Genomic DNA, 22,759 nt, shown 5'->3' with positions numbered 1-22,759 from the left:
GGTCCATTTCTGGGTTTTCTATTCTGTTCCCATTGATCTATATGTCTGTTTTAGGAGCCAGAGTGTATTATGCTAAGCAAAATAAGTCAGTCAGTGAAAGACAAATACCATATGATTTCACTCATATGTGGAATTTAAGAAACAAAACATGAACACATGGGGGGAGGGCGGAAATGGAGAGAGGGAAACAAACCATAAGAGACTCTTAAAGATAGAGAACAAACTGAGGGGTGATGGAGGGAGGTGGGTAGGGGATAGGCCAGATGGCTGATGGGCATTAAGGAAGTCACTTATTATGATGAGCACTGGGTGCATGTAAGTGATGAATCACTGAATTGTACTCCTGAAACCAATATTGCACTGTATGATGACTCACTAGAATTTAAATAAAATTTTGAAAAGAAAAAAAAAAGAGTGTATTACTTAATTTCCACATATTTGTGAATTTTTCCGTTTTCTAGTTATATACCATTGTGGTCAGAAAAGATACCCCCTATGATTTCAGTCTTCTTAAATTTGTAGGACTTCTTTTATTACTTAATGTGTGATCTGTCCTGGACGATGTTCTGTGGATGCATGAGGAGAACATGTATTCTGCTGCTGTTGGATGGGATGTTCTGTATATGTCTGTTAGGTTTGTTTGGTCTCAAGTATAGTTCAAGTCCAACGATTCTGTGCTGATTTTCTGTCTGGATGATCCATCCATTGTTGAGAGTGGGGTAGTGAAGTCCCCTATTATTATTGTGTTGCCATCTATTTCTCTCTTCACATATGTTAATATTTGCTTTCTAAATTTATTATATATTTATCCTGTCTGCCATAATTTTAAGTGAGTGATAAGTTTAGATAGTATTTGAAGAACTCTTTCACAATTAAACTTGGGATATGGTCAGCACTGACTACCAGTACTATTGTGATCTGCTGCTCACGTTCATGCTCAAAGGAAATGGCAAATTTCAGTTTGAAGCTGGTGCCAAGGCCAGCAGAATTTTTCCCACCCAAGTTTACTATGAATTCCTGGCCCAAGCCCAGATTTTCCACCATGGCCGCTCATATGTCAGGCTCAGTAAAGGAGATCCCAGGGCACCCACGCAGTCTCAGGGTCCCACTCACTGTCACGTTCCACTCCAATCCTACCCTCAGAGAGCAGATGTCAGTGTTCATTTGTTCACTCAGCAGACATTGAACACCAGCTCTGTACCAGGCCCTGGGACAAATGGTGAGACCCGAAGTCAAATAAGATGAGGTCCCTCCTTCAAGCTGCTCATCATCTACTCAAGGAAGAGCACAGAGGTACCTTCCCAAAATGCAAATGTACACAAGCACAGGGACATGTCACCCTTCCTGGTAATCAGATAACACCCAGCAGTGGTGAGGTCGGGGTCACTCCTAGACAGTAACACTATCCCTCCATCTCTCACATACTCCTTTGAAAAGAAGTATGGCACCGCATAGCACTCATCATGGAAGTTGACGTTTTGTGGGTTTTTTTAAGCATTCTTTTTTTTTTTTTTAAGATTTTATTTATTTATTTGAGAGAGAGCAATCACAAGCAGAGGGGAGGGATAGAGGGAGAAGCAGACTCCCTGCTGAGCAGGGAGCCCTACGCAAGGCTCGATCCCAGGACCTTGGGATCATGACCTGACCCAAAGGCAGATGCTTAACCGACTGAGCCACCCAGGTGCCCTCATCATAGAAGTTCTATATACTTCTTTCTCAGCACTCTTGCAAATTTGCACATTTATGCCAAGGAAATAATTCAGGACAGAGGGTGGAGGGCAGAGGTCCTTCCCCATCTTCCTGACTTTGTGCTGTCCTTGGGAAGGCGCTAGGTCTCGCTCAGCCCATCCCCCTATGCTGGCACCTGCTAACACCCATGGAGCTCTGTTGGGTGAATGTTTGACCACCATATGGTTACAGTGGACAAGAAAGAGGAAGGTGGTATGGAGGACAGTCTGGGAGCTCTCCACTGATCAAGTTCCTGCTTTCCTTCCAGCCACCCAAATGTCAGGAGAGATGGACAAGCCACTGATCAGCCGCCGCCTGGTGGACAGCGATGGGAGCCTTGCCGAGACCCCCAGTGAAGGCCCCAAAGTGGGCATCCTGGGCAGCGGGGACTTTGCCCGCTCCCTGGTCACACGCCTGGTGGGCTCTGGCTTTAGCGTGGTGGTGGGAAGCCGCAACCCCAAACGCACGGCCGGGCTGTTCCCCTCAGCGGCACAAGTGACTTTCCAGGCGGAGGCAGTGGACTCCCCTGACGTCATCTTTGTGGCCATGTTCCGGGAGCACTACTCCTCACTGTGTGGCCTCAGCGACCAGCTGGCTGGCAAGATCCTCGTGGACGTGAGCAACCCCACAGAGCAGGAGCACCTCCGGCACCACGAGTCCAATGCTGAGTACCTGGCTTCCCTCTTCCCCACCTGCACGGTGGTTAAGGCCTTCAATGTCATCTCCGCCTGGACCCTACAGTCCGGCCCAAGAGATGGGAACAGGCAGGTAGGTGCTGGGGGCATACCAGCCATCAAAACAATAAATATAAATGGCTAATTTTCGTTGCGGGCCCTCAGTGTGCCAGCCTCATCTCACATCACTGCAGAGTTCCATTTTACAGAGCGGGAAACTGAGGCTCAGAGATGTTAATGAACTTACTTATACCAGCTCCCACAGGCTGGAGAGCTGGGATGTGAACCCAGTTCATATGAATCTGAAATCCATGTTCTTTCTTCTGTGGTAACTCAATTTCCAAGGGGGCAAGGAGGAAGAGGCTTTCTTTTTACTATCTGGAGTCAAGAATAGGAGAGACTCTGCTTTGAGAATGGACTTAGAAAGAGGAAAGCAACACATTTATGTGCCAGGTCCCAAGGAAGCAGGCAGGTCCCAAACTTCAGTGCTTGGATTCCAAGAACTTCCAAGAACTAAGTTGGTTTCCTAGAATAGTCAATAGTGGGTTTTTTTCTGGGGGTGGAAAATGGCTCCAGAAAATGGCCAGAGCTGCATACAGTTCTTGGCAGGAGGGGCTCCTATGACGACAAGGTCGTTTTTAATGCCCACGGGCCACCTGCATTTGCCTGGAGGAAGGATGTCAGGCTTTATGTGTGTGAGAACTTCCACCAATTTGTCCAGCCCACATGCCTCACCTGCTCAGCTCTGTGCCAGCCTGTGGGAGAGTGCACAGTGGTCTCGCCTGGAAGGCCCTACGTGTGGCCTGCGCTGTAGGACTCCCATATGTGGACAGGCAAGGAACAGGGCATGAAGGCTGGGTGGCAGGGCCTAGAAGGTAACAGAGCTAGCGGCTGGCTAGGGAAGACTTCAAGGTCAGCTTTGGCCTAGTCCCACTTCCTGGTGACAGGGAGCGGGGAGGACATCCCAGTTTGCAGGAACAACCGGCAAAGGTACAGAGGTGAGAAATGATGCTCCTGGACCTCAGTTTCCTCACCTGCAAAATGGGGCCGTACCAACCTGCAGGCTTGTGGTAAGGCGGAGGGACTGCGTGTGTAAAGCCTAGCGCATAGTAGGTGCTGAGCCAGCGTCGGTGGACCAGACTAACCATAGCAGTGTGAGCAAGGCCACAGTGTTCAGAGATCCGAGGACACTGGACACTGCCTGGAGCTCATGGTGGGAAGCCTTGGGCTATGAGGCTAGGGCTGGCTTGTGTGTTAGCTGAGGGGCATGGGGGCCTGAGGGACACCATCAAAGGGGACACCATCGAAGGGGACTGAGGGTTGGAGCTGCATCCACAGCTGCATGTTCTGGGCCATATGCAAAGCCCAATTACTGAGCAACCCCCGAGCAGGCCACCGTTCTCAAAGCACCTACTCCAGGGGCTCCTGGGGGCCCCCCAGGTGGCATGTTGCTTGTGGTTGCTGATGGCAATGAACTGGACAAAACGCTCACTGTCGGGTGAGCCCTGGGTCCTCCCTTTGCATCATGGGTGTGCTGAACCAGGGGCTGGGCAGCTATAGGGGGCCGGGGGAGTTGGGGGAAGACCCTGGTCTGGGAGTCACAGCCACCGTCCAAGCTGTGGCTCCCTGGCCTCAGCTTCTTTGGCCGCTTGGTGAGGAGTTTGGCCGAGACACTCTCTGGGGCCCTGCCCGCCCCTGTGGCCTGTGACCCCATCTGATCCACCCCCCTTCCTCCCCACAGGTGCCTATCTGCAGTGACCACCCAGACGCCAAGCGGGCCGTCTCAGAGATGGTGCAAGCCATGGGCTTCATGCCCGTGGACATGGGGGCCCTGGTCTCGGCCCGGGAGGTGGAGGCCATGCCCCTGCGCCTCCTCCCGGGCTGGAAGGTGCCCGCCCTCCTGGCCCTGGGACTCTTCATCTTCTTCTACGTCTACAACTTCGTCCGGGACGTCCTGCAGCCCTACGTGCGGGACGGCAAGAGCAAGTTCTACAAGCTGCCCGTGTCCGTGGTCAACACGACGCTGCCGTGCGTGGCCTACGTGCTGCTGTCCCTGGTGTACCTGCCCGGCGTGCTGGCGGCCGCCCTGCAGCTGCGCCGCGGCACCAAGTACCGCCGCTTCCCCGACTGGCTGGACCACTGGCTGCAGCACCGCAAGCAGATAGGCCTGCTCAGCTTCTTCTGCGCCGCGCTGCACGCGCTCTACAGCTTCTGCCTGCCCCTGAGCCGCGTGAACCGCTACGAGGTGGTCAACCTCGCCATCAAACAGGTACGACCGGCGCGCGCAGCCCACCGGCCGTCCTCGGCCGCTTCTGGCCCCGCAGGGGCGCTGCGCCGGCCGCCGCCCGACGTGCTGAAGACCGGTGAGCCCGGCGGGGCAATGCCAGGGCTGGTGGACGCAGCCCAGGGCTGGGGGCGGGAGACGGACGCAAGACAGCTGCGAGTTTTCGAGGCTCTGCAGGAGGAGTGCTAAAGAGAAAAGCCAAGCAGGGGAGTGTGGTGGAGCACAGTCTTGAAGCAGGTCAGGGGAGGCCTTGCGAGGCGGTGACGGGTGAGCAGAGGTGGAAGGAGGTGAGAGCGGCCAGTTTCAGCCAGCCCAGGGAGGGACAAGAACAGAGGCTCTCACGTGGGAGCCTCCAGGAGCCCAGCGAGGGGTGGTGGGCCAGGCCTAAGTAGTTGAAGCCAGACCAGGGAAACCCTGAAGGCAGGGGAAGGGCTTTGGCCTTAGGCTCTGAGTGAAACAGGGAGCCGGTGAAGGGTTTTGAGGAGGGGAGATTCTCTGCCTGACGTTTTAGCTCGCTCACTCTCGCTGCTGCAGGGAGAACAGGAAGTAGGGGTCAAAGGCACATGCCGAGAGACCCACGGCCGGGGCGGTGGGGATGGGGGGCTGCGCAGGAACCCAGACGAGAGGCCACAGGGGCCTGGAGTGAGGTGGGAACAGCAGAGGGCCGGAAAGCATTGAAGGCATATTTTGAAGCCCTAGTACCCAGAATTTTGAAATAGGGGGTATGCGGGGTGGTCAAGGATGACTCCGGGTTTTTGGCCTGAGCATCTGGACGGAGGCAGTTGCCATCAGCTGAGGTGCAGAAGGCTGCAGAAGCAAGCTGTTTTGGTGGGGTTTAGGGGGAGGCGTTAATGATTCATTCGTTTAGGAAACCTGTGTGGTGCTCTTTTGCCACAGGATTCCTGGAGAACGGAGGGCTTTACGGGCCAGGCCAGGTAGCAACCAGGTAGGCCTGGTTTACAAAGCTCACGGGGCCTGATTCTGAGTCCCAGGCAACACTGCCCCACGTGCTAATCCTACCTCAAGTCCCCAGCCAGGCACATGGGGCCTTCCCGCTGCATGCAGGACACTAGTCACCCACTAGAGTTTGGCCCAGGTGCCAATGAGACCCTCATTCCAGCCCAGGTGGCCCCTGCAGTTCCTGTTCTTGCTTGGGAGGCAGGGATCTCCCCAGCTGTGCCCACCATGCAGCCATCCCCTCAGAAGCCCGGCCACCTCCCAGAGCGGTAAACTGAAGGCAAGGCTGGGCCGCTTCCAGAGAACCAAGGGCCTCAGCCCCCATTCACTCTTGGGGTTCCTGCTCCCCTGCTGGTAGTTTCTCAAGCCCTCATCCTTTCCTACCCACGGACACCTGGCATCATTGTGTCTGTGGGCTTAGGCTTTCCTCAGAGAAAGGAAGAACCCCAGACTTCAGGCAGAGAAGCAAGATGCCCACTGGAAATGAGAAGAAGGGAAAAATAACAGGCACAAACCCTGAAAAAGAACGTGCTGCGTTCCAGGTGCCATCCTAAGTGCTTCATGTACTCCCCGGGAATTCATTTAACCCTCATTCCTCTAAGGCACGTGCTAGGCTACCCTGATTTTACAGATGAGCAAACGGAAGCACAGAGAGGGTAAGTCACTTGACCAAAGTCATGCAGCCAGTAAGTGGCTGAGCTGGGATTCAGATCCAGCCATTTGACTCCAGATCCATGCTTATATCCTTATTGCTTTCTATGGGGAAACTAAGTCCAAATTAACAGTTGAGTAAATGATCCCAGAACTCAGGTCATTCCCTCGTTCATTCCCTGAGCACCGACTCTGCCAGACCCTGGGGCCCCAGAATGGAATAAGACCGTCTCGTCTCTTGCTGTAGCTGATGCTGGGGTGGGAGTGGGGGTGGCGCCGACTCCTGAAGGCCAGAGCCCTAAACTCTTGTCCTCCAGCATCACTGATTAGAACAAAGACCTTGACCTTCAGCAAGTCACAGCCCCTGTTTTGTCCTGAAGGCCCTAATACAGAGTGAGGCCTCTCCCACTGCTAATGTCTGTGATGCTCTTTGATGATATTTTCTAAAATGAGCCAGCTCGCTCAGCAGGAGGCTCTGTGTGGCTTCTCAGGGACTGGCACAATGTTTGCTGCCCAGGAGGTGGCAGATCTGGGTGGCAGGTGTTTCAGGCAGTGGGCAGTGAAGAAGGTAATGCCTCCTCCCCCCTAGAGCACAAGGCAGACCCCTGTGCCCTCCCTTCCCCCATCCACCCTCTGATTGCCATTCTCTAAATTCTCTACCCTGCCAATGCTCTGCTTGATATTGTTAACCCAGTTTTGCCACGATGCAAATACCAGAGCTCAGAGGGGCGAGTGTGAGGTAATTTTCCCGGAGTTCCAAAGCCCCGTAGGGCTGCAGCCTGCACATCCCCCCCCCCCGCCCCACCCCACCGATGGAGGTTGCCAGGCAACCATCCCTCCCACAGGACAGAATCACTTGGAGACAGTGAAGGCCTGTCATGCAAAGGGGCTTTCACTTGTCCTGTAGAGTTCTGGAGGATAGAGCCAGGGCTGAAGCCAGGGCGGAAGTGAGTGTGTCGGGGAGGAGGAGGGGTTAGAAGGATGGGGAGGGGGGAGGCTAACACAGGGCAGGGCAGCCCAGCAGTGGTGAATCGCCTGAACCTGGAGGTGTTGGAGGAGAGGCTAGATAGTCTGTGGGTCACCCCCGCCCTCGGGCCCTGAGACTGGACCGCTGAGAAGCTGTTCTGCATTCAGCCCCTAACTTCAGGTTCCTGCCTGACTTGTGACTTTTCCAGCCTGCCCTCAGGCCGTCCTCACCATCCTGGCTGCCCTGTTGGGCCTTAGGGGAAAGGGAGCAGGTTAGCCTGGGCACCGGAAACTCTCCACGGTTCCCTTCAATCCCCTGAGTCTGCAAATTTGGAAACAGAGCGGCATCTCAGCTACAGAGAGAGTCTCTGAGACCGTTTATTGACATAGTATCACCTACAATACCTAATATTTGTACAGCGCTTTCTGATTTGCTTGTGCGGCCCCCTAGAAATGCATTTCAAGACAAAATCAAAGATCAAAAACAAGATCAAAGATGGGGCGCCTGGGTGGTTCAGTTGTTAAGCGTCTGCCTTCGGCTCAGGTCATGGTCCCAGGGTCGTGGGATCGATCCCCGCATCAGGCTCCCTGCTGAGCAGGGAGCCTGCTTCTCCCCCTCCTTCTGCTTCTCCCCCTGCTCATGTTCTCTCTGTCTCTCTGTATCTCTGTGTCTCGAATGAATAAATAAAAAATTCTTAAAAAAAAAAACAAGATCAAAGAAAATGTTTAACCCACACACTGTTTTCTCCTTTCCCTTGCCCCCATCCTCTGCTAGGCATTGTTGGAGTCTAAAATTTGCATCTTACCATGTCCCTGCTGAAAAGCAGCTCAGTGGTCCCCCACCGTCCTCAGGGTAATGAGAGACCCCTCACAGGACAGCTATGCTCCCCCCCGCACCACTGCTTCTGTGACACTCGGGTCCCATGTTGTCCTCTGAGTGGCCACAGCTCGTTCCTCCTGGCCCAGACCCCCCACCCTGGGACACCTTGACCGTCCGACAAACTTGTATTTCTCTTTTATTTTGTTTTTAAAGATTTTTATTTATTTACTTGAGAGAGAGAGAGCACAAGTGGGGGAAAGAGAGAAGCAGACTCCCTGCTAAGCAGGGAGCCCAGCATGGGTCTCAGTTCCAGGACCCTGGGATCATGACCTGAGCCGAAGGCAGACGCTTAACCAACTGAGCCACCCAGGTGCCCCTGTATTTCTCTTGTAAAACCCTGTCTCCATTCAGCTCCTCCTGCCTGTCTTGCCCATTCCCCATATCCACCTCTATAATCTGTTGTATTTTGTCCATGCTTCTGTGATGTTTATTGTGCAGCACTTGTCTGTCTTCTGCCCCCATTCGGTTCCGTGGCTGGGCCTTCCACCCCTTGAGGTCCATGGCTCCTGAGAGATTCCCAGTGCATGTTCATGGAGTGGCTGTTAAACTGGCCACCATGAAGCCAGTACAAGGCATCTCTTAGGAGGAGAACATGGAGGGCTTAGGGCAAGAACTAGTCTAACTTCCTAGCTGGCGTTAAAAACAGCACCAGCCATTTATTGTACCAATCACCTACTGCGTGCCAGTCATATGCGACTCATTGCACAGACATCTTTTTTTCCCTGTGATTACACAGCCAGAAAGAGGCCCCGGGTGCGATGAACCAGTGAAGGCACTGCCCAGGGTCTCGTGACTGCCCCCTAGTGGCAGCATCGGCATGGAGCCTGGCCTTGGGACTGAAGCCGCTGTCCCATTACCAAAGGCTGCCTCTTTTATGTCCTGTATCCCCCTTCTCTGGGTTTGCCTGGGGGTCAGCACCACCCTCTGACCACCCTTGGGACAAGGAGAGGGCCTCATGCCACAGCCTCACTGGTCCTCCTGCCCCTGGGTTCTTCAGGCTGTAGCCTGCAACCCACAGGGAAAGGAAATCCTACACGTGAACACCACTATTCCATCTCCTGTCGGCGAGCACTATCCTTGTCATTCTCAAGGTGACCAACTGGATGAGCTGTGAATGTGGGAGAATTACCAGGGGAATGAAGAGCTGTTGAACCAACATTCCAGGTAGCCGTGGGTGACACTGGGCACTGGGGAGCCCTGAGTCCAGCACAGTGGCCCAGCCGGTTGATGAGAATCCCACAGGCTATTGAAGGCAGCCGGGCTGCAGATCCTCAATCAGGTTCCTCAGCACCCATTGCTCCGCTGCCCACCTCACCCCACCGCTTCCCAGAGTCATTGCAGAGTGGAAATTATTAGAGCAAAAAAACAAGACATTTTGCAAGCAAGTGTGGTATGTGTGTGTAATCATCCAGACTCTGACTTGTGACATTAACCGCCTGATCTTACTGAAACGCAGAGAGGAATGACTAATGAAGTCTATCTGAAGAACAAACAATTTGCAATGAGATGACTTACTTAAAGACAGTTGTCAACACCTCGAAGGGGTGAGTAAGACTCGGAGCCGAGTTAGGCAGGAGACCTCACCGCCCTCTGCAGGGCAGTGTCGGTCAGAGCCTTCCGGCATGCTTGGTACACAAGCCCAGTTATGGGATTGTAGACATCACCTCTCCCAGCCCGCAGCCGAGGCCCAGAGCCAGGGTTGCCCACAGTCACATACGACTTGTGGTCAAGATGAGAACCCGAGTCCCCAGACTCCTGGTCCTTTTGTGGCTTAAGGACACCGATGTGAGCCAGCCTGCCCTAAAATAGAACCGAGGCCATCGTGTTTCTCAATTGCAGGAAAAGCACTCGGGGGATGGCATTTTCTCAGTTTCTTTAAGCTTCGTCTCATCAGCTTTTCAACCATTTTGCTCGGCCCACCAGACTCATTTTTAATATTGTATCTGGTAACTGGGCCTGGCTTTTTTGTTTTGTTTTGTTTTGTTTTTTTCCTGCTGAAAGAGTTTCTCACAAACTTGTATGAGTCATTCTGTTTTGCAAAGCAGGGACCTGCCTGCTAAGGCAGAGTCACATTCCCTAATAGAAAATACTGTTCCTTGATCTGCTGCTAGAATGAAAGGACCAGCATTTCCTGGGGTTTCTCAGAGAACACCTTGACTTCCAGGAACTCAGCTATCTGGTCTGGTTGGCAAATGACGGTTCCAATGGAAAGACCTTAATAAAAGCTTCCTCAAGTGTGTGCGCCGTATGAGGGAGTGCTGGCCGGGCTGGGAGTGGGGAGGTGGGGTGGTAGAAATCTCTGGGCCCACAGGGGCTCCCTGGTTTGTGTCTACCTCTAGCTCAGTGGGGGATCCCAGAGCTCTGGGAGGGCAGGCACTCTGGCTCCCTGCAGCCCAGGGCACAGCACACAGCAGGTGCTCCACAAGTGCTCACGACTTGGTGATGGTGATAGTTGTCAGTCTCTGTCGCCTGGCAACAGTTAAGCCAAAGCTATACTCCTCAAGCGGAAATGGGGAACCGAGTGGGAAGTCGGGAGCTGGTGGCTTTGAGTCAGGAAATGTGGAGGGGTCTAGTATCTCTGTGCGTCTTTGTGTGCCCTGAGTGGAAGGCGGTGGTCTGCATGGCTTACTGGGCTGGTTGACTGGCCCCAGGAAGATTTGAGAAAGCCAAGACCCCGACTGCCTGGGTCCCAATCCCAGCTCTGCCCTCTACTGCCCTGTGCATGACCTTGGGAAAATGACTTGATCCTCGTGCCTCGTTTCCCTCATCTGTAAAATGGGGATCATAGTGCACCCTACCTCATGGAGTTGTTGAGGATTAGAGGAGCTGATGCCTAAAAAACACCTAGAACGGGACCAGGCCCATGTGGGACGTGGTGGGGGTGTTAGTCATCACAGTGTTTCTCCGGCCCTAAACTACCCTGTCGCCCACACCCCGGCGCACCAACCTCTGCCACTGTGCTCATGGTTTTTCCTCCCCCCACGTCAGGTCCTGGCCAACAAGAGTCACCTGTGGATCGAGGAGGAGGTCTGGCGGATGGAGATCTACCTATCCCTGGGAGTGCTGGCCCTTGGCACGCTGTCCCTGCTGGCTGTCACGTCACTGCCCTCCATTGCAAACTCGCTCAACTGGAGGGAGTTCAGCTTTGTTCAGGTAAAGTAGTTCTTCCTGTGCTGGTGAGCCTCAGCTCACGTGGCATTGGCCCCAACACTCCATGAACCAGCTTGACTCATAATCCGTGCGACACGACCGCTCCCTCAGACGCTGGGGCCTTCCCGAGCCTCGAGGGCTCCCCCCAAGTCTCCTGATAAAGGGGCTGCAGGACAAGCTCATCATCTGGGGAAGCCAGATGTAGACATGTGAAAAAATTAGACAACAGAACAGTGAACCTTGGACTAAACATTCTCCGTTCCTACAGTTCTTGAGCTTCCCAAACAAAATTGCATGATTTTGTGCAGTCATTGCGTATCTCACTGGTCTAGCTGGCAGTTAGTGAGCCAGTGAGTGAGCCTCGCCGACCACTCAGCAACCTCCTCTCACCCGGCTCTCTGGTCCCCTTTAACCCCTTGATTCATACAGGGCCAAAGAGGAGGTGAGCATTAGGATCACCGGTTTATAGGGGCTAAAACACAGCATGTCCCGAAGGACACCATTCCTATGAGACATCAGAGAAAAGGAGATCTGTAGTCAAATAAATTTGAGAAAAGATTTGCCTTCCCTAAGACATTCACAATGCACTTTGGCACATCAAAGATTCTAGTAACATCTACAACAAACCAACCCTGTTAACCAGACTTCTTTGAGCATGAACACCCTCCCTCCCCCCACTTTTGGGGTTTGGTTTTTTGTCTTGTTTCTGGTTTTCAGAGTATGGCAACTGCACTCCACCAAACACCGCTTAGGAAATACTGCCAATAGCACAAGGCCTTTATGCAGGTATTCACTCGGGCAGTGTTTATTGAGCACTTACTGCATGCCAGGCATTGTGTTAGGCCTCCGATGTGAGAGGGAACAAGACAGGCACAGCCACGTTTCAGTTACAAGGCCGACTGAGACAGGGGCAGTTTTTACACTGCTTTGGCATCCCCCACTGTTCTCTATACAAAGTACGTGGTCAGCCCCCAAGTGTTGGCGGATTAACTCATCCCCTCTGTGGATAGGTGCTGACTAATACTGGATTCTGCCATTGATCTTGGATCAGGGCAGAGAACAGCGCTCATATCCACCCCCAGTATCAACAAAAATCTGTCACATCTCTTCTCTGTGTGGTGAGGACACAGTGCGGGATTCACAGAGGGACACTGACCGTGCAATGCTCTTATGTAATCCTAAAATTAATTGTCCCCGATTGGGGACGCTAACATACCTAGAACAAAACACAGTTGTGGTTGTTTTGGGTTTGTTTGGTTTTTTGAAGTCTGTCTGTTTCTGAATCTCACTGGCTCTGCTCATCTCGGAAGGTCTCCGGAGGAATGCTCAGGGCTGACACATGCCAGCAGCAGAGGGGGAAAACAGAATTTTATTTATCTGCTGCTAATCCCCATGTGTCGCACACCCAAATCTTGGATTTTCCTGTTCCTGCTTGGAGTATCCTGCGGTGCCTGGTTTATCCACAATTAAAACAGACTGCAGGTCGCTCCCCTCACCGAAAAGTTGCCCCGTTAAGCAGCTGTAGATTACAAGCCCGGTTCTGGCTGCCAGAGAAAGCCAGAGGATTTGATTTTGTTAGGGAAAGCAGACTGGAACCTCAGGAGCCGTGCTCGACTTTACATACTGAAGAGCTGAAATGTAAATATGGAAGTCCCTCGGCCACTGCAAGAACAGTGGGGGGTTGCAAGGCTGGGAGATGGGTAAGAAAGGCAGGGTTTTACTTGGGGAAGTCAAACGCCCATAGTCTGTCCACGAGAACAAATACTCTGTCTCCCGAGAGTGCTAATGTAGGGAGGAGGAAGTCAGCGCCCAGAGCCTGGGGTCCAGCTTTGCGTCCCCCGTCCCAGCTCTAGAATCTTGGGCAGGTGACGAACCCCACCCGAACCTCGCCTTACCTGTAAGATGGCGTTAATGCCTGCAGAAGTGTCATGAGCCCCCGTGAGAAAAACGACATGTGGAAGAAAGTAGAAAGTATTTTGCTATTATTCTTAGGGTATGTGGCCACATTTCCATTACCCCTGACTAAGCTACCAACCACCCATTTCTGAGTTCACGAGAGGCCAAGAGACTCCCACCCTGGGTGTCAGAATGGTCCAAGGCTGGGTTTGCAAACCATGGTCAGTACTCACTGGTGGGTCGTGAAATGAATTCGGTGGATCACAACCAGCTTTTTTTTTTTAATGTTGATTTTCTTTTTTTTTCTTTTCTTTTTGTTTTTTGTTAAAGATTTTATTTATTTATTTGACAGAGACAGCGAGAGAGGGAACACAAGCAGGGGGAGTGGGAGAGGGAGAAGCAGGCTTCCCGCTGAGCAGGGAGCCTGATGCGGGGCTCGATCCCAGGACCCTGGGATCATGACCTGAGCTGAAGGCAGATGCCTAACACCTGAACCACCCAGGCGCCCCACAACCAGCTTTTTAAAAATGAAATAGGACAAAATGTTACAAAAATGTCAGAGGGCCTTGCATGTTCTAAGGATAGATTTTTTTTCAGTATTATATTGATTCAGTAGTTATATTTACATATGTGGTGTCTCTGGTTGTGTCCAGGACAGTAATGAAAAGTGTGGTTCTTACTGCGAGCCACCATCTCCAATTTTGAAGTCACAGAGCTCTTTTGGAGAATTACAGATACCCAAAACCACCCCTGACCTACGGACTCAGATGTCCACGCAGTCTGTTTTCGTGAGCTCCTTGGGTGACAGGTGCACGTGTGTGGTAACCATTGGGGTGGCGGACCCAGGTTGTGGAGCCAGCAGATTCTGGGTTTCAGTCCCAAGCCCGCCGGTGTCCGGACCCCGTCTCCTCCCGCTGCCACGCACGACCACTGGGGGTCACCAGGGCTGAGCAGCTGGCTGTGGAGAGCCGTGCCTCTCCATGGACTTGGCCTGACTCCTAGCTCTGTGATGATTTATGGAGCTAAAAGGCATCAAAACAGTGTGTTGACTCTACAGTGGTGACTTGTGTTTATGTTTATCCTTTTGTTCGAGGCTGTTTTCAAAGGTTTAAATTTGAGGTTTTGTGGTTATGGCTTTATGGCTCTGGTTTGGTCTTGGTGTGCTCACTGCTCGAAGTTAGCCAGCTAAATGTTGTTAGGTTGCAGAATTGCCAGGTCAGGGCCGCTCACCTGCACAGGGACATTAGGGTTCTCCTCTAGCAGCTCAGTTCTGCCCCAGGGTTAGAGGGACTTCCTGTGACCTCGCCCACTCTAGCCACCTGCCTGAAATAATGACAGAGGCCAGCTCTGACCCCAACTCCGTGAACGATTGTCCACAGCCCCTCTACGCCACAGTAAGTGACCAAGAGCAGGAGCCACTGACAACCTGGCTGTTTCTTTTTTGCTAACAAGCTTACACACAATATAAACGGCCTTAGCTTGGGGAGTACGGGGGGGTTGTTGCAGTGGGGGGGCGGTGTGGGCTGATTGTTGTTTCAGATTGTTGCCAAGGAGAGAGAGGGTGAGGAAAACAAACTCACTGGAACCATCCAGGTATCCCATTGGGATTGCAAAGTCCAAAGGCCCTTTGTTACTGGCTGATCTTTGGCTGTCAGCCCTCTCTCTAAACCATTAGCCTGAGGCTGGGGCTTCCTGCCATCTGTTACCATGGAATTTTGGATAGCAAAAGGATGGGGATGCAGGAATGGGAGCAGCATCTCAGTGCCCTCCCAGTGCACGTCCACATTGTCTAGCACAATCCGTCACTCCAAATTAGGGGCTGGGGATGGCGGCCCACGTGGGTCAAACACTGGAGCTCCAGGACGTGTCACTAAGGGAAATGCTGAGGCCTCCCTGGAGGGCCACCAGGGCTAGGTCCCTCGGCCTGGGTGGGTTCTCATTGCTTCAGCATCTGGGGAAGCCCCACGAGGCTTCAGTGGATCTTTGTGGAAGGCACACATAGGATCAGGTCCATCCTAATCAAATAGCCTGGGCAAAGGGACACACAGAGGCCTCTCATCCTGATGCTGGAAAGGCTTGGGTGATGAGAGTCCCCTAAATTAGTTGTTCTTAGTCCTTACTGCACATTAGCATCATCACTGAATTTCTAAAAGCTAATGATGCCTGAGCCCCACCCCAAACCAATCTCATGTGCATTTCCGGGCCGGGCTTGGGCATTCATATTTTTCCCAAGCTCCCCATTGTTTTACCATGGAGCCGGATGTGAAAACCACAGTCTCAGACTCAGGGGTAAAAGGCACTTCCCAGCCATCTGAGCAAAGCCCAGTAAATCCATGTGAGTAAGGGGAGCCACGGTTTGGGGCCAGGCAGCTGGCTGGGAATGTCAGGGCAGTTGTCCAGCTTGTTCAAGATTTATTTCTGATGGTCAGTGCTAGGGACCTTTCCTTCCCCCTCAATTTTTTTACTGTAGTAAAATAACGTAACACAAAATTTACTCTCTTAACCATTAAGTAAACAGTTCAGTGATATTAAGTACATTCCCACTGGGGGCAACCATCCCCACCATCCATCTCCAGAGCTCTTTTCCGTCTTGCAACACTGACACTCTGTCCCCATGAATCACTAACTCCCCACGGTCCTCTTCCCCAGCCCCTGGCGACCGCCATTCCACTCTGTCTCTATGACTTTACCACCTCATATAAGACAATCCTACAGTATTTGTCTTTTTCGTGCCCAGCTGACTCCACGGAGCATCATGTCCTCAAGGTCCGTTCATGTCACACCAGGTGTCAGAACTGCCTTCCTCTTTAAGGCTGAATAATATTCCACTGTTTAGAAATATTCCGTTTTGCTCGTCCATTCTTCTGCTGGTGGGCACTTGGGCTGCCTCCATGTTTTGGCGACTGCGAATATGGGGTGTCCACATATCTCTTCAGGACCCTGCTTTCCATTCCTTTGGGGTATAGATCAGAAGTGGGAGCACTGGAGTGTGTGGTAATTGTATTTTTAATTTATTCAGGGAACCCCCCCACACACACGTTCCACAGCGGCTGCCCCTACCCACAGTGCTCAAGGCTTCCAATTTCTCCACATCCTCTCCACACTTGTTTTCTGGGTTTTTGACTGTAGCCATCCTCATGGGTGTGAGGCGACAATTCATTGTGGTTTAGACCTGCATTTCCCTGATGATGAGTGATACTGAGCATCTCTTCGTGTGCTTATTGGCCATTTTGTAGCTCTTCTTTGGAGAAATTTCTATTCAAGTACTTTGCCTATTTTTGAATTGAGGTGTTTGGTTTTCTGTCGTTGAGTTTGGGAGTTCTCTATATAGTCTGGATATTAATCCCAAATAGTTCCTCAGTGCTGGAGACCTTCTTAACCCCAGTCTTCAATATCGATAGATCAGAACTTTTAGACAAAGTGGGTGTGGTTCAGAAGTTTCGAGGAGATTTGGAATTCTTGATAGATACATCTAGAAGTGACGAGGAGCTGGTTGTGACTCACAGTCAGGGAGCCTTCCATTTTGGGGGATGACCATTTTAATATGACATACCTGTGGGTAGAAGCACAGAGCCACCCCACGGCTCTTCCCGACAGGCTGTGCGGAGCCAGGAAATTGTGAAAGATGGGATAAAAACATCTTCAAAGTTATTAAAAGCCAAGAAAACACAGAGATGGCTAGGAAGGCTAGAAACTGGGGATCTTTTGGCAACTAGTATTTTTTAGGGGTCAAAAATGCTGTACTTGGGAACCTATCTGTGAACATATAGTGTAGAGCCATTAGAAAATGTTTTGTTTTTTTCATAAAAGTATTGCAAGCAATTCTCCCGAACAATGTTCTTCCGCATACCAAGGTTGACCATCCTGGCATAAGCAAGGCGTCCCCCACAATAGAGAGAAGCGAGAATGAGGCATGGTAGCAGAATCAGACCCACTTAGAACCGTGCCTGAGGGGAGTGCAAGCAAGACAGTGTCTCTCAACCAAGCCCCCTGGATCAATGCTGACAAGTGGGGCTGGAAGGAAATCCAGGAGGCCCAATTGTAGCTTCTCTGTGGAAAGCTCCAAGCCAACCTATAAAGAGTACCCCGAGGTACCGTCATACTGCCACATTTCAATTAAGCCCTTCCAGTGTCTCCTTGGAGAAAATGCATATGTGTTCATGGCTTGATGAGTCACTGCTATTTTCATTCCTTATGTAATAAACACAGGGCTCTCCTGCCCCAGATCTCTCAGTGGTTCCTTGGTGCTTACGGAATGCAGTCAGAACCACCCAGTGCTTCTCCTCTGTGCCTTCCACAAAGCCCTGCCCCTTGCTGCCCCAAGCTCTCCATCATCCCTGGCTCCTCTGGCGGCTGCAGAATGCCCATCCATATAGTGCTTCCCCCACATCTCCAACTTTAGCTTTGGGGACCACTTACTTGTCACTGAGGCTCAGTAGTGGCTTGCCCAGGGTCACAGTGTTGTTCCAGTAGACTCTGGAATGCCTCATTTGTCGTCCACAAGAAACTGCCCAAGATTCTAAGGCTAGAGCTACAGATCAGCGCTTCCCAGCCATTTACATGCCCCGGCTCCCATGGAAAGTCAGGATTGTATAGCCCTTGGGGTGATGAAGAGCAGCTCTTGGCTGGAGGTGGCGCACAGAAGCCCATCTGTGGCTCAAGGGCTGGGATGCTCACCTTCGCTGCAGGATGGCCTAAACTGCTTCCGTTTGGGTTTGTGACTGTCCCGGTCTCCATGCAGTACCGACTCCCTTCTAGGCAAGAGAGGAACCTGGCGGGGTTTCCATCTGAGGTGTTGATGAGTCAGGGTGTGGGTAGGAGGGGAGGGACCAGCCCCTACCAAGAGCATCTACATGATGCTCGAAAGCCGAGGGCTTCACACATGGTGTCATGTAGCCCGGCCTGTAGCCCGGCCTGTAGCCCGGCCTACAGGCCTCAGAGCCGCCCTCACTACTGATGCCAAATCCACACGTCAAGTACATTTGTTACTTTGTGTCCATGTTTAAATCAACTTCAAACCAATTCACTTTTTTATCTGGCCTCATCTTAGGCCAAATATTATTGGTGAAATTATGGCTTGGATATGCTGTCAGACACCTGTTACTCTACTATACATTAAACTATGCACAAAACTAGTAAAATGTTTTTAAAATGTTTTTAAACATTTTAAACATCGTTCCATCTAAAGTCCTCTAGCATCCACCAGAGGTACAAATAACACAGTTTGAGGAAAAGCAGCATCATTTACCAGATCCTCATGATTTAGTCGATCCTTACACACCTGCAGGGTAGAGGCATTATTCTCCTTTTTCTGTTGGGGAAACTGAGGCTCAGAGCATTTGGACAGGGCTGGGATTGGAACCCAGAGTCTCGACTACCAGAGCAGTCCTCCTTTCTCCCCTCGGCCAGGCAGGCAGAAGAGCCCTTGGTGGAATCACCCCGTGTCACCACCCTGGCCCTAACTCCATCCTTCCTTTCTCCTGCAGTCGACCCTGGGCTTTGTGGCCCTGGTGCTGAGCACCCTGCACACACTCACCTATGGCTGGACCCGTGCCTTCGAAGATAACCATTACAAGTTCTACCTGCCTCCCACGTTCACGCTCACACTGCTCGTGCCCTGTGTTGTGATCCTGGCCAAAGGCCTGTTCCTGCTCCCCTGCTTCAGCCGCAGGCTCTCCAAAATCCGGAGGGGCTGGGAGAAGGATGGTGGCATCAAGTTTACTCTGCCAATGGACCACACCCTGGCCCAGAAGACGAGCCACGTGTGAGGTGCCTGCCTCTGATCCCAGAAACCAGACACGGGCAGGACAGTGCCCTGGGCCTGTCAGGGCTGCTTTTCTGGATCGTGCGGTCCGGTGAAATTGTGCACCAAGTGGTGGTTCGAGGTCTGAATTCCTGGGACCCACATGTATGCGGTAATATTCAGAATGGCACATGTGCGGGTGTGACATATATGTTCATATAGATTTCATATATATAACGGGATTTGCATTTATACTTACTTAGCTAAAAAGTTGAGTCCCTGAGATTTCAACTTGTAGATTTAAAAGCCAGTGCCAGACGTTAGGAGAACAGCACCTCACCCTATTGGGATCTCTGCAGGGACGGACACACACTCTTTGCACAGAAAAGGCAGTGAGAGGCTTGTACCTTGGTGGATTCGATCCATTTGTGTTCCCACTCCCTTTTTGCTGCTTTCCCGAGGCTTTTGCAGAGCCGGGGCTCTAAGGGGGCAGATAAGAGCGCGGCCTGGAGCCGGATTTGGTGCACCGGGCTAAAGAGTCTCGAGCAAGCAAGCAGAGCAGGGGGAGGCCTCCTCCCTCGTTCACCTTCAGCAGCAGCAGGAGGTCAGACGGGAGCCAGGGCCCCTGGGGGGTGAGCCTGCTGTCTGTACCCTGGGAGCCAATTGTCGAGGGGTCCTTTGCCAGGTCGAGGGGGCAGGCGATTGGGGCCCAAGCTGATCTCCCCAGTCCTCCCTGAGCTGGGGAGATTTTTTTTTCCCTGAAAGTCAGAAGTCACCACAGCGGCGGCACATTGATCTCTTATGGGAGTGTGAAGTCACCTCTGTGCAGGAGCTACTAATGAACCATCTTGAGAACAAGTGTAATGTCTTTCCCTCCTTTAAGTTGGTGATGACCGTTCTTTAAACCACTGTGCCTTCTCACCTTTCAGATCATTAGTGTGGATATCTCTTAGGAAGACCCAGAGCAGGCCCTCTAAAAGTCAGCTCGAGGGGGAGGGGAAAACAAGGCAGACAGCGCTCAGCATCCCAGCTAAGGCTTTCCGGGGCCCCACCCAGCGCACAGAAGGACTGATTATCTCCACTGAAACCGTCCCGTGGAAAAATACTGGGGACCTCATCAGTATGTCCTCCGCTGCTGCTGCCGGGCAGAGAACCTGCCAGAAAACCACACTGGCTCCAAGTTCCCCACTGCTCCAGGGAAACAGGGAGGACGTGGGCAGTGGGCCACCCCAAGAATCACCAACCCCAGGCGGTCACGCTTCAGAATCATTGGGGAGGGTCTTTTCTACCAAAGCTACAAACTTGAAGTGCTGCAACCCCAAAGCACAAGAGGCTGGACCACAGCCAGGGTCATAGGACACGTGTCCTCAAACCCCATGCTCGTTCCTATTGAAACCACTTTTATGTCCCCTGTGGAGAAAAAGCTGTTTTGGGCTGAGCCCCCACACCCTAGAACCAGGATGATCTGTCACCTCCACATAAAAAGCATCTGTGAACACAAAGGGGATGAAGTCCCAATGGAAGACGCAAGTGAGGCAAACGCTGGACTCTGCTCTGAATGGGGAGCGCTGGTCATGCTTATGTCTCAGGTCTTCCCGGCCAGGGGGGATCTTAGGAACAGAGAGTTGAGGCAGCAAAGGCTGACAAGACCGCTGCGAGAAGAGGAGGCCCCTGCCTCCCCCAGGGAGGCCTCATGAGCTCATGTCTGTAGAGCACATTAGGGTCCTTTAGTGAAAAGGGGAAAAAAAAAAAAAAGCCAAGTGCAAGAATATCTCATTAGGCCAGTGACTGATGGAGGGAAGGCGGTGCAGGCGAAGCTGTCTGCTTCCTGCTGATGTTTTCCATCTGCTGCTTGAAGGCTGAGCGGCAGAAGCTTGTCTTCCAAATGGGCCCTGATGGAGCGGCCGCTGTGTTCCTCGGAGAGGCTTGCTGGAAAGGAGGCAGGCGAAGCACAGATTCCAGCATTCGATTCATAAAATGAGGGCCCGTCCATTTCCTGCTGATTGGAGGCGGGGAGAACAGGGGCACCTGGGATCCACTAGGGATCTCCAACCCCAGTCAGTATTGGCTGCCTTCCTTCTCCAGCCCTCCCTGGGCCCAGGGAATCTCCTTATACCAAAGATGCTGACTTCCAGCAACATCCAGTATGCTCCCTTCCCTTCCCCACCCACCTCCTGCTGCAGGTGCTCCTAGGGGAGGGAACTGGTTCCAAGGTGGGTGGCAGGAGGGAACAGGTGCAGCAGAGGACCTGGCCGCCTACCAACTGGACAATCAACTCATGAAAGGCAGGGTGTGCTGTGTGCTTGGGCTTGATCTGGTGTCTGTTGCTCTTCCCTACCTCACCAGGCAGCTGGCAACAGCATCCCCATGAGAGCAAGTCACTCCCTTTCAGCCTGGTAAACTCTATGTGCCTCTGGGTACAAAAGTGCCTGAACCAATGTGCTCCAGAAGTCCTAAATGCCATGGTCTGAGGTTGATGTTTAAAATCAATGCCACTGAAACAGTCTGTGTATTTTGTGTTTACCTTGTAGAGCTTGTCGAAGAAGCAGCAAAAATAAACACCTAACCTTCTGTGAATTTCAGGCTTTTATTTCTGTCCTGCCGATCACTGCCCACTCATTCATTCATTGGCTCCATGAGGCTTCTGATTGGCGCTTGCTCTGAGTCAGGCAGTATGCAAGGGGGGGCACAGAATGATCTGGGCTAGAGCTCACCCCTGAGGAAGGACAGGCATGCAGACCTACAGCAACAGACAAGGAAGGACAGACGAGATCCAGGCAACAACGTGGGGGTGGGGGGAAGGGGATCGGTTGTGTGTGCAAAAGGAGCACCCTAACCAAAGCCAGTGGAGTCAGGGGAAGGCTTCCCGGAGGAAGCAGTGTCTGTTCTCTGGTCGGAAGGCTGCAACTTTGAATGTAGGTTAAGAGCAGTGGTGCTTGTCAAACTAGAGTGTGCACAGGAGTCACATAGGGATCTTGTTCAAACACAGGCTCTGAGCCACTGATCTGGGATGAGGCTGAGCCTGTGCATTTCTAATAAACTCCCAGGTGACATGGATGGTGTTGATCCTCAGACACTCTTAAGTAACAAGGGCTTAGATGGCTTCCTTTGTCCCTGCTGTGCTGCATCGCTGCGGCGTTAACCCTCCCCAGGACGTTGGTTCCCTGGCAGCCTTGGAGAGGTAGGCCCGTGCACACTGCAGATGCAGCTGCAGCCCCTGTTCTCTGAAAGGCAGAACACCGACCTATTATGCAGTCAAGCTTTTCTACTAAAGCAGAACTGTCTTACTGTATAGGGGGAAAAAGAAAAAAGAAACCCACGTGCATAAAGCAGTCTAGTGGCTAAAAACCATTTCTTGGGAACAATAACCAAAAGATGGCCTTGAGCCCACGAGAAGAGTCTTCCAAAGAAAGAACCATGGTCAGAAAACAACTTCACTACAAATCATTTTCAACAGCAAAAAATATCTCACGCTTGGAGTTTTGTTTTTCTACTCTGTGTCCTCCCACACATGATGCTGAGAGTTAAGCTTTAAAAGAAGTGATGAAAGAATGTCCATTATTAAGGTGGTTCACACAAGAACTAAGGAGTGACCAAAATAACTCCTAGAAGTTTAAGAGAAGATTTGTCACTCAGCTCTTTGACAAGCTGAATCTTTTCCAAAAGCAGTGACGTGGGCCCTTGGCTTCTACTGGGTCACTGCCCTGCTCTCTTTACAAAGAGGAAGCTGGCAGAAACTCTCAGTCCCACCAAACCAGCACCAACTCTTTCTAACAGATAATTTGAAAACCCTTTTTACTCACCTAAAATGAAATTTAGAAATAGAATCT

The 22,759-nt window shown here is 51.9% G+C and overlaps 1 protein-coding gene across 1 annotated transcript; it reads left to right on the top strand.

Annotated features, from left to right (window-relative positions):
* Positions 1–1,179: 1,179 nt before the first annotated feature.
* STEAP3 (STEAP3 metalloreductase) lies at positions 1,180–21,506 on the top strand. The gene is made up of 5 exons (XM_064586421.1): positions 1,180–1,293; positions 1,997–2,496; positions 4,144–4,671; positions 11,129–11,293; positions 18,673–21,506. Exons 1-5 carry the CDS (start codon positions 1,242–1,244, stop codon positions 18,952–18,954), a joined length of 1,527 nt encoding a protein of 508 aa, XP_064442491.1. The 5' UTR covers positions 1,180–1,241; the 3' UTR covers positions 18,955–21,506.
* The last annotated feature ends 1,253 nt before the right edge of the window (positions 21,507–22,759 follow it).

This window comes from Mirounga angustirostris, unplaced genomic scaffold (genome assembly GCF_029215605.1).
Source record: "Mirounga angustirostris isolate CCGP_5_RB_7025 unplaced genomic scaffold, mMirAng1.0.hap1 SCAF_3, whole genome shotgun sequence".
Classification (NCBI taxonomy): domain Eukaryota; kingdom Metazoa; phylum Chordata; class Mammalia; order Carnivora; family Phocidae; genus Mirounga; species Mirounga angustirostris.
The sequence above is the reverse complement of the archived record's forward strand: the minus strand, read 5'-3'. Positions and strand labels throughout refer to the sequence as shown.